Source organism: Nicotiana attenuata, unplaced genomic scaffold (genome assembly GCF_001879085.1).
Source record: "Nicotiana attenuata strain UT unplaced genomic scaffold, NIATTr2, whole genome shotgun sequence".
Lineage (NCBI taxonomy): Eukaryota > Viridiplantae > Streptophyta > Magnoliopsida > Solanales > Solanaceae > Nicotiana > Nicotiana attenuata.
Genome location: NW_017670521.1, coordinates 91,354 through 103,568, shown reverse-complemented (window position 1 = coordinate 103,568; position 12,215 = coordinate 91,354). Strand labels below are relative to the sequence as shown.

Genomic DNA, 12,215 nt, shown 5'->3' with positions numbered 1-12,215 from the left:
TATAAAAAAGTATTCTTTTTTCATTTTAACCAAAAAAAATACTTTCTTTTCCTGTAGAAAAAGTATTTTTTTTCATTTCAACAAAAAAGTATTTTCTTTTCATGATTAAAAAAGTATTTTTTTTATTTCAACAAAATGAGTGTTTTATTTTCATGATTTAGAAAAAATATTTTCTTTTATTTCAATAAAATGAGTACTTTATTTTCATGTTGTAGAAAGAGTACTTCATTTTTCAACAAAAAAAAAGTATTTTCTTTTTAGTTATGGAGCACAAATTTCAACGTTATTTTTGCATAGAAAAGTAAAGGCGGGGGGGGGGGGGGGGGGGTAGTGGGGGGGGGGGGGGGGGGGGGGGGGGGGGGGATGAAGAGAGTAGCATAAAAATATTTTTTCTAAAAAAAAATTTTCAACTCACCAACCAAACAAGGAAAAATAAGTGATAAAATTACTCATTTTATTGTGGGGGCCATCCCCATAATGAAAAAGAAAAAGAAAAAGGAATGTCAGATTCCATATCGGTTTTGGCAACATTTTGCATTCTTGCAAATTGGCAAATTGCAAAGCAACTTGCTAAAGCCAATCAATTTGATTGTTTGAAGAGGTTGGTCATTTCTCCTATAAAAGGGAGCTTCAGCTTCTTATTTAATACACCAATCTCAGAGCAAAATATATCTGAGAGTTAGAGAGCAGTGCGAGGTATTCACAGGCGGTGAAGTCTTTGACGGAAAATAGAGAGTGTGAGCGATATTGTAGTGAGGTGAAAATCTTAAAAGAGGGTTATTTCTTTTGAGTGTATAGTGGTCCCTGGAGTATTTTACTCGGACTATTGCTTGTAAAATTCCTCATTATAGTAGATTACTTTGCTCCTCTCGGGCTCGTGATTTTTTCCCTTGTTCAGAAGGCGTTTTCACGTTAAAAATCTTTGTGCCCTTGTTATTCCTTTTTATTTTTGTTGATTACCATATCTCTATCATACATTATTATTCCGCTGTTATTACCGTGAATATTATTTATGTGGGGGGTTTATTCCCAACAACTGGTATCAGAGCACAGGTTCTGCTCGCTCACAGAAATACTATTCACTATCGGTAGTGCTACACTCGGTGAAAGAAAATATCCGGAGTAAAGTACGAGGTAGAAAAAGTCAATGAAGATAACAATTTCTCAACACGGCAAAGAAGGATGAGGGATCTGCTCATCCAACAAGGATTACACAAGGTACTAGATGTTGATGCCAAAAGCCTAATACCATGAAAGCTGATGATTGGGTTGACTTGGATGAAAAGGCTGCTAGTGCAATCAAGTTGCACTTATCAGATGATGTGGTAAATAACATCATTGATGAAAACATCGCATGTGGCATTTGGACAAAGTTGGAAAGCCTGTACATGTCCAAAATACTGACAAATAAATTGTACTTGAAGAAGCAACTATACGCCCTACACATAGGTGAAGGTACGAATATTTTGTCATAATTAAATGTGCTTAACGGACTAATCACACAGCTCGCCAATCTCGGAGTGAAAATCGGCGAAGAAGATAAATCCATCTTGCTATTGAACTCGTTGCCATCTTCGTACGATAATTTGGCAACAACCATCCTGCACGGTAAGACTACCATTGAGTTGAAAGATGTCACATCGGTTCTTCTACTCAACGAGAAGATGAGAAAGAAGCCTGAAAATCAAGGACATGCTCTCATCACAAAAGGTGGAGGCAGGAGTTATCAAAGAAGTTCGAGCAACTATGGCAGATCCGGAGCTCGTGGGAAGTCTAACTATCGATCCAAATCAAGAGCCAGAAATTGCTACAATTGTGATCAACCAGGTCACTTCAAAAGAGACTGCCCAAATCCAAGGAAGGGCAAAGGTGAAAGCAGTGGCCAGAAGAATGACGACAACACAACCACCATGGTGCAAGACAATGATAATGTTGTCCTATTTAGAAATGAGGAAGAGGAATGCATGCACTTGTCAGGTCCAGAGTCGGAATGGGTGGTTGATACAGCAGCATCTTACCATGCCACACCGGTAAGAGAACTTTCTGCAGATATGTAGCAGGTGATTTTGGCACTGTGAGAATGAGTAACACAAGTTACTCAAGGATTGCGGGGATTGGCAACATTTGTATCAAGACAAATGTCGGATGTACATTGGTTCTAAAGGACGTGCGGCATGTACCTTATTTGCTGATGAACTTGATCTCGGAAATTACTTTAGACCGAGATGGATACGAGAACTATTTTGCAAATCAAAAGTGGAGACTCACCAAGGAATCATTGGTGATTGCAAAGGAAGTTGCTTGTGGCACGTTGTATAGGACAAATGCAGAAATATGCCAAGGTGAATTGAACGCGGCACAAGATGAGATTTCTGCAAATTTGTGGCAAAAAAGAATGGGTCATATGAGCGAGAAGTGATTGCAGATTCTTGCCAAGAAATCACCCATTTCTTATGCCAAAGGTACAACGGTAAAACTTTGTGACTACTATTTATTTGATAAGCAACATAGAGTCTCATTTCAAACATCGTCTGAAAGAAAATTGAATATACTTGTTTGGTATATTCTGATGTTTGTGGTCCAATGAAAATTGAATCGATGGGCGGTAACAAATATTTTGTTACTTTTATTGATGATGCTTCATGAAAATTATGGGTTTATATTTTGAAGACCAAAGATCAGGTGTTTCAAGTTTTCCAGAAGTTTCATGCTCTGGTAGAAAGAGAGACAGGCCAAAAGCTAAAGCGTCTCCGAAGTGACAATGGAGGTGAGTACACTTCAAAGGAATTTGAAGAGTACTGTTCGAGCCATGGGATCAGACATGAAAAGACAGTTCCTGGAACCCCACAACACAATGGCGTAGCCGAAAAGATGAACCGCACCATTGTGCAGAAGGTGAGATACATGCTCAGAATGGCTAAACTGCCTAAGTCATTCTGGGGTGAAGAAGTTGAGATAGCCTATTACCTGATCAATAGGAGTTCATCACTTCCGTTGGCGTTTGACATCCTAGAGAGAGTTTCGACCAACAAGGAGGTGTCCTACTCACATTTGAAGGTGTTCGGTTGCAGAGCTTTTTCACATGTACCAAAGGAGCAGAGAACAAAGCTGGATGATAAATTTGTTCCCTGCATATTCATCTAATATGGAGATGAAGAGTTTGGGTACAGATTGTGGGATCCTGTAAAGAAGAAGATCATCAGAAGCAGAGATGTAATCTTCCGAGAAAGTGAAGTTGGAGCTGTAGATGATCAGTCAGAGAAGGCCAAGAATGGTATAATCCCTAACTTTGTTACCATTCCTTCTACTTCTAGCAATCCCACAAATGCAGAAAGTAGGACCGATGAGGTTGCCGAGCAGGGGGAGCGGGGGAGCAACCTGGTGAGGTTATTGAGCCGGGGGAGCAACTTGATGATGATGTCAAGCAAGTGGAGTACCCCACTCATGAAGAAGAACAACCTCAACCTTTGAGGAAATCAGAGAGGCTAAGGGTAGAGTCATGCAGGTACCCTTCTAGAGAGTATGTCCTCATCAATGATGAGGGGGAGCTAGAAAGTCTTAAGGAGGTGTTGTCTCATCTAGAAAAGAACCAGTGGATGAAAGCCATGCAAGAAGAAGATATGGAATCTCTACAGAAAAATGGCACGTACAAGCTGGTTGAACTCCCAAAGGGTAAAAGACCACTTAAATGCAAATGGTTCTTTAAACTCAAGAAAGACGGAAATGGCAAGCTGGTCAGATACAAAGCTCGATTGGGTGGTAAAAGGCTTCGAATAGAAGAAAGGTATTGATTTTGATGAAATTTTCTCACTTGCTGTCAAAATGACTTCTATTCAAACCATTTTGAGCTTAGCAGCTAGCCTAGATCTTGAAGTGGAGTAGTTGGACGTGAAAACTACATTTCTTCATGGAGATTTATATGGAGCAGCCAGAAGGATTTGAAGTAGCTAGAAAAAAACACATGGTGTGCAAATTGAATAAGAGTCTTTATGGGTTGAAGCAAGCACCAAGGCAATGGTACAAGAAGTTTGACTCATTCATGAAAAGTCAAACTTACAAAAAGACATATTCCGATCCATGTGTATACTTCAAAAGATTTTCTGACAACAACTTTATTATTTTATTGTTGTATGTGGATGAAATGTTAATTGTAGGAAAAGACAAGGAGCTGATCGCAAAGTTGAAGGGAGACTTGTCCAAGTTATTTGATATGAAGGACTTTGGCCCAGCACAACAAATTCTAGGAATGAAGATTGTTCGAGAGCGAACAAGCAGAAAGTTGTGACTGTCTCAAGAGAAGTATGTTGAACGTGTACTGGAACGCTTCAACATGAAGAATGCTAAGCCAGTCAGCACACCTCTTGCTAGTCATCTAAAGTTAAGCAAGAAGATGTGTCCTACAACAATGGAGGAAAAGAAGATCATGACCAGAGTTCCTTATTCCTCTGCCGTTGGAAGCTTGATGTATTCAATGGTATGCACTAGACTAGATATTGCTCACGTAGTTGGTGTTGTCAGCAGGTTTCTTGTAAATCCTGGAAAAGAACATTGGGAAGCAATCAAGTGGATACTTAGGTACTTGAGAGGTACCACGGGATATTGTTTGTGCTTTGGAGGATCTAATCCAATCTTGAAGGGCTATACAGATGCTGATATGGCAGGTGACATTGATAACAGAAAATCCACTACTGGATATTTATTTACATTTTCAGGGGGAGCTATATCATGGCAGTCGAGGTTGCAGAAGTGTGTCACACTCTATATTGCTGCTACTGAAGCTAGCAAGGAGATAATATGGTTGAAACCGTTCCTTCAAGAACTTGAATTGCATTAGAAGGAGTATGTCGTCTATTGTGACAGTCAAAGTGCAATAGATATTAATAAGAACTCTATGTACAACACATCGACGTGAGATATCACTGGATTCGAGAAATGGTAGAGAATGAATCTCTAAAAGTCTTGAAGATTTCTACAAGTGAGAATCCTGCAGATATGCTGACCAAGGTGGTACCAAGAGACAAGTTCGAGTTGTGCAAAGAACTTGTCGGCATGCACTCAAGTTAGAAGTCCGATGCTACCTCCTTCAAGTGGATGGGTCTAGAGGGGGAGATTGTAGGGTCCATCCCCATATTGAAAAAGAAAAAGAAATGTTAGATTCCATACAGATTTTGCCAAATCGGTTTTGGCAACAGTTTGCATTCTTGCAAATTGGTAAATTGCAACAGCAACTTGCTAAAGACAATCAATTTGATTAGTTGAAGAGCTCGTCCATTTCTCCTATAAAAGAGAGCTTCAGCTTCTTATTTAATACACCAATCTCAGAGCAAAATATATCTAAGAGTTAGAGAGCAGCGAAAGGTATTCACAGGCGGTGTAGTCTGTGAGGAAAAATAGAGAGTGTGAACGATATTGTAGTGAGGTGAGAATCTTAAAAGAGGGTTATTTCTTTTAAGTGTATAGTGGTCCCTGGAGTATTTTACTCGGACTACTGGGTGTAAAATTTCTCATTATAGTGGATTACTTTGCTCCTCTCGGGCTCGTTTTTTTTCCCCTTATTCAGAAGGGTTTTCCACGTTACAAATCTTTGTGTCCTTGTTATTACTTTTTATTCTTGTTGATTACCGTATTTCAGTACTACATTATTGTTCCGTTGTTATTACCGTGAATATTATATTTGTGGGGTGAGGGGAGGGGTGGCTTATTCCCAACATTTATCACTCATCTGAGGATCTATGAAAAAAGGACTCGAGATTGGAATGCTATTGCACATGAAATAGCATACATATGCAACATTAGAGCTACTACTGGCATTCAGAGATTAGTACAAAGTTATATTTTTGTTTGAGTGTATATATTTCATGTTAAATAGGTGATAGAGTTGTAATGAGATAGCTAGATGTGTAAGCGATGCTATGATTTTGTACAGTTTTATCCGTGATTAATATAAAAGTGATTAATTAAAAAAAATCACTCATTTTCCATGAAAACATTTTCTAGGAAAACATTTTCCTTCATGCCAAACACACCCTAAAATGCTTAGTTTGGAATTATTGATGTGGTGAAAACCTTATTCGCTAATCCTTTTAAGGAGCTTAGCAATCCAGATAATAAAATATAATCCAGATAAATTTGAAGTGCATTTGGATAATGGCTATAAATAAAAAGAATATGATAGTGTCCACATAATGCTAACGAATTAACAATATAAAATAATGAAAACAATCAAGATCACACTCAAAAATACTTGTTTGGTCATGATCAGTATATCAAGTGAAATGCTCCTACTACTTTTCACTCATAAACTTAAAAAAGAAATTCAAGTACATATCACGGTTTAATTTCTAATTTAAAATACTTATTTTAATTTCAATTCAAACCTACATGGCTTCCTAATTCCAGAGACCAATATAATAGTGAACGCACACCTTTTACGATTGAGTCATAGTTTGGTTAAGCTAACAATTTAACAAGATAGATAGACGACCGTTCAACTGAGTACGTAGCTAAAATACTTAAGGTGAAATAAATATAAGAAGAATTTCAAACATTGAATCTGAAAATCCAAATATTTAAAGAAAAGCAATGACAGACAAAACTGCTTATAAGACCTAGCTACCCAAAGCTATATTGGCTAAATGGATCTCCACGTTGAATAATATAATATAATATAATATGAATAAAAGAATTCTGACTTTGTATTTGTTCAATTTCTTTTATTTTTTCTTAATTTCAATTACTCATATATTTGGACTAAACAATTAGTATTAATTTTTCAAAGGCCTTAAAAATATAATAAACTTTATACAGAAATATTGAGTAATCCAGTTAATTTCTTTACAACGTTATCAATAAATACACCTAAAACCTAACAATGTATAAACAAAAAGAAACAAATTAAAGAAGGCAGAGAAAATTAGGAAGGAAACAAAAATCCTTCACCACCCCGTGAACTCATTGCTTTTGGCTCGATATATAAGCACATATATATGCGGAATATAATATAATATTCATTTTTAACGCACTGACTATAAATTTTGTATTCGCCTCTGTTTAGGGTTTTCTCAACGTCAATCAACCTCAGGAATGCTCTGAAGACGAGGTCTCCAGGAGCGTTGAACCTGGAAATTCTCACATTCAAAGCTATTATTGCTAGAACTCAAAAATCCAGACAAGAGTTGGTCCATTGTTACTTCCTCCATATTCTCAATTTTCCCTAGCATTTTCTCTAGCTCCTTTTTTGATATTCTAATCTTCACCTCTTTATAATTAATCGTTGATGAAGAAGAAGAAGAAGAAGAGGAGAATAAGTCTCTGGAATTATCACTCAACAATTTTTCTTTCTCTTCAACTAAAGTTTTTGGCGCTACGACACATTCCCACTCTTCATCATCATCTCCTGCCCATACCATGTTAGATCCATGTTTAAGGCAGCAATTTCCCATATCTTCTCCCTATAAGTTTTCCCCGAACCTGAAGTGGAAGTCGAAGGTTGCTCAGTGAAAAAAACGTCAAATGATTTAGACAGTTATCACGCTGGTGGAGGTTGAAGGTTGGAGCAAAGAGGAGCTTTCTCTCTACACAAAAGAAATTACTAAGTATAAGTTTTCTCCGAACCTCAAGTGGAAGTCGAGCGATTGCTCAGTGAGAAGAAGCGTCAAATGATTTAGACAGTTGTCGCGCTAGTGGAGATCGAAGGTTAGGGCAAAAAGGATCTTTTTCTCTACTACTAAGTATATACTACTATATATAAATGATCGACTCTTATAAGTATAATTTTCTCATTAATATGTGTAAAATGGAAGAGGTGGAGATTTGGAATTTACATGAAACATCTATATTTATACCCTTTAATTAGGGAGAGGACCAACCGACCAAGGGTTGAGGAAAGTGGTGGGAAGGACATAGAGTAAGAATTGGTTTTTCTTATTTTAGGAAATTATGGGTGGCAGACAAAGATATTAATTAGTTGAACTATCTACTTTTCAATTTACTTAATCTATATTTTGCTTTGACAATATAATAAAAAGTATACTATTCTCGAAGAAGTCTGAAACTGTCCAAAATATCTCAAAGCTATGACTTTAGATTCAAACTTTTCCTTATTTTGCATGGATTTTTACGTCACGGAAATTAACAAACAAATTTTTGGAAATAAGAATCCTTTTCGAAATTTGATATTTACGCGGATCTTATGTGAGGAAGGCGACGTTGGAGTAACAATAAGGTTATCTGTGTAGGGTTCGAGCCGTGGAAGCAACCATTAATGCTTGCATCAGGGTATAGGTTGTCTAAATCACACTCCGATCCTTGGGATGCGATTCTTTCCCGGACCCTATATAAATGCAGGATATTTTATGCACCGAGCTGCTTTTTTACGTGGATCTTATGTGTGGTTCATCTTGGTACGTTTCATTACAATTTAGCTAATTACAGATATTTATCATCATGAAATTAGGTTTATTTCGTGTTTTGCAGTTAATTCGCGCTTCTGCTACCTACCAAAATAGAAAAATACATATATTGACATTTTTTAATGTGAAAGGAATAAGAAGATAGGATCTACAAAGAACAAAAATAAAATAAAATAAGATAAATGAGAACGAAAGTAAGTTAGATCACATGTGAACAGGACATTGTCAATGGAGTCGAAGATATATCCAATGCACCAATCTGGTTCTTTTTTAGGCCTACACGTTTATATATATTTAAGCTCAAATTCTTGGATTAAATTTATTGGTTTCAAACACAATATGAATGTTCCAACAAGTGAAAAATAACTATTTTATTAGTCAAGCGCACAAGTTGCAGGCCAAAAATGTAAGATCTTACGTTACTTTATTGGTGGCCCAATAAGTTTAAGGCCCATAATTAATATTTAATTAATGAGCAAATCTCATCCGTCCGATCGGTTATTTGATGGACGTACCGGATTAAGTGAGAACCTCTATAATTTGGTCCTCTCCCCACCCATTAGGATTACCGTATTTTATTTTCTCTCTTCCATCACTAAAGTCGGCGGTAACGAAAGCTAGGGCAAAGGGCGAGAAACCAATTTTGAATTGACGCTCCCGCTTCACGATGATGGCTTGCGATTCAGGTATGTTTTCTGTAACGATTTTGTGTAAAATTACCATGTTCAAGATCCTGGTATGCAATTAACGTTTATGTCTACATGTGATATCAAAGCCTGGATATTTGAACTGATAATCTTCGCAAAAGAAAAACTATATCATTATTGTTATGTTCCTCTCTTTATTGCCCTGTCATAAATTTTGCTTTAATGTTGCTTCAGTTAAAGAAATCTAATGAAATTATATATTGGGAATGAATATTTGTGGGACTAAATTATTCTATAACCCCACCCAAATGTAGCATTTTCTTTAAAGCACTAACCTTCAATGTTTGATCTTTCTTGTATTAGGTTCCAACGTTACTTCTAAGCCATTATGAAAGATTCCTTTTATGAAAGATTTTAAAAAAAGAAAAGAAAAAAAAAGATAGATCAGTTACTGTTTAACCTTAGTCCATAAAGAAATTTATTTTGATCTATTTAATTTAAGTATTTGGACTATTAAGTTGGTGAAGTCATTTATTATTTATTTTATGTATGTGATTAATGTTTATATAGTTTGTTAGAAACCAAAGTGATCAAACTAGACCGTTTAAAGTATTTACATGCATAAAATCTTATGATCTCTATTTTGTGTGTGCACTTTTTTATATAGTTTGCTAGTCACCAAAATGGCCAAACTAGTTTGTTTATGGAAATATGCATACATAAAATTATAGTTTATCCATGAAATTAATAAAATGCCTATAATTATTAAATATTAGTGGATAAATTAATTTTCACTATTGCTAGAACTTAAGGATTTACCCAAAGGTGAATCAATTATTCTATGAATAGTGAATATGATGAGGTAAAATTAATATTCTTTAGTCAAATATATATTATTTGTCCAAAGATGGCATATATATTTGGTTAAAAATATTTAATTACCTATTAAAGACTAAATGGCATTTAAATTATGATAGTGTGTCGTAGTATTTACCCAAAGGAGAATTGCGATATGCTTTAACTGTTTTGTTGAATCCATATTGATTTGTGAGCATTTATTATCTATTTTGCAGCTATTCTTTTTCACTTGCTTGCTTCGTCTGTTACTGTGTTCAACGGATTGAACTTCTCTGAATGGCGTGAACAAGTCCAGTTCCACTTAGATGTGATGGATCTTGACTTGGCTATGCTGAATGATAAGCCCGCTGCCATTACTGATTGGAGCAGTGCGGATGAGAAGTCTTTCCATAAAGCATGGAAACGCTCTAACAGGCTAAGCCTTATGTTTATGCGAATGAATATTGCCAACAACATTAAGAGTACTATTCCACAAACAGAAAATGCCACGGAATACTTGAAGTTTGTGGAAGAACGTTTTCGTTCTGCAGATAAGTCTCTCGCTGGTACACTAATAGCTGAACTCACGACCATGAAGTTTGATGGGTCGTGTAGTATGCAAAACCATATCATCGAGATGACTAACATTGCAGCAAGACTTCAGACCTTGGGGATGAAAGTGGATGATTCCTTCTTGGTTCAGTTCATTCTGAACTCGTTGCCTCCTGAGTATGGACCTTTTCAAATTAACTATAACACTATTAAGGATAAGTGGAATGTTAGTGAATTGTCCAGTATGCTTACTCAGGAGGAGTCAAGACTTAAGAAACAAGGGAGTCATTCAATTAACCTCATGGGTCAAGGAGCTGGTAAAGGACTTAAAGTGAAGGCCAACAAGTTCAAGAAGAAGAAAGCACCTGCTAAAGCTCAACAGGATGCTAACAAGGAACATAAGGCAGATACGTGTCGTTTCTGTAACAAGGAAGGACACTATCAGAAAGATTGCCTGAAACGTAAAGCTTGGTTCGAAAAGAAAGGTACAATTAGTGCTTTTGTATGTTTCGAATCAAATTTAATAGAAGTTCCTAATAATACTTGGTGGCTTGATTCTGGTGCAACTGCTCATGTATCTACTACGTTGCATGGATTCCTTACGATCCAAACTACAAATTCAAACAAGGATTTCTTGTTCATGGGAAATCGTATGAAGGCTCCAATTGAAGGCATATGGACTTATCGTTTGATCATGGAGACTAGACGTCACCTTGATCTATTATAGATTCTTTATGTACCTTCAGTTTCTAGGACTTTGATTTCTCTTTCAAGACTTGATGTTTCTGGATTTGATTTGAAGTTTGGAAATAGATGTTTCAATTTATATAAGAATGCTATTTTTTATGGTTCTGGTTTTCTTAGTGGTGGTTTATATAAATTGAAACTCGATATTGGTTTTTATGAATCCCTTCTTACTGTTCAACATAATGTTGGAATTAAACGTAGTTCACTAGATGAAAGTTCTACTTACTTGTGGCATTGACGTTTGGGTCATATATCGAAAGAAAGGTTAGAAAGATTAGTAAAGAATGAGATTCTTCCGAATCTAAATTTTACTGATCTTACTATATGTTTGGATTGCATTAAGGGAAGGCAAACCAAGCATTGTAAGAAAGGTGCCACAAGAGCATCCTGCTTCTTGAAATTATACACACCGATATTTGTGGACCCTTTGATGTTCCATCTTTTGGTGGAGAAAAATATTTTATCACTTTTATCGATGACTTTTCACGTTACGGATATATCTATTTGCTGAAAGAAAAATCTCAAGCAACAAATGCTCTCAAAGTGTTTGTTAATGAGGTTGCAAGGCAATTAGATAAAAAAGTGAAAATCATTAGGTCAGATAGAGGCGGTGAATATTATGAAAAATATAATGAATCAGGACAATGTCCAGGTCCATTTGCAAAGTTCCTCGAGGAACATGGCATATGTGCACAGTATACTATGCCAGGAACACCTAAACAAAATGGTGTTGCAGAAAAGTGTAATCGAACACTTATGGATATGGTTAGGAGCATGATGAGTAATTCCTCATTACCCAAATCATTGTGGATGTATGCTCTTAAAACCGATGTATATTTACTAAACAGGGTTCCTAGTAAGGCAGTTCCAAAGATCCCTTTTGAACTGTGGACAGGAAGGAAACCTAGTTTAAGGCACCTGGAGCCGAGCTCGGCGGCACAGAATGGGTAAAAAAGTCGTTACGAGCAGCTAGCTCTTATAGATGGGAAAGAGTGAACGCAGTATGCCATGGTCTACGTTA

General features: G+C 36.4%; 1 protein-coding gene across 1 annotated transcript; it reads right to left on the bottom strand.

Annotated features, from left to right (window-relative positions):
- Window positions 1-6,777: 6,777 nt before the first annotated feature.
- LOC109240508 lies at window positions 6,778-7,830 on the bottom strand. The gene has a single exon (XM_019407164.1). The coding sequence runs from the start codon at window positions 7,440-7,442 to the stop codon at window positions 7,068-7,070; it is 375 nt and encodes a 124-aa protein (XP_019262709.1). The 5' UTR covers window positions 7,443-7,830; the 3' UTR covers window positions 6,778-7,067.
- Window positions 7,831-12,215: the final 4,385 nt, after the last annotated feature.

Excerpts from the sequence above, each read along its gene's own strand:
- LOC109240508 (XM_019407164.1), bottom strand. The coding sequence starts at position 7,442 with ATGGGAAATTGCTGCCTTAAACATGGATCTAACATGGTATGGGCAGGA.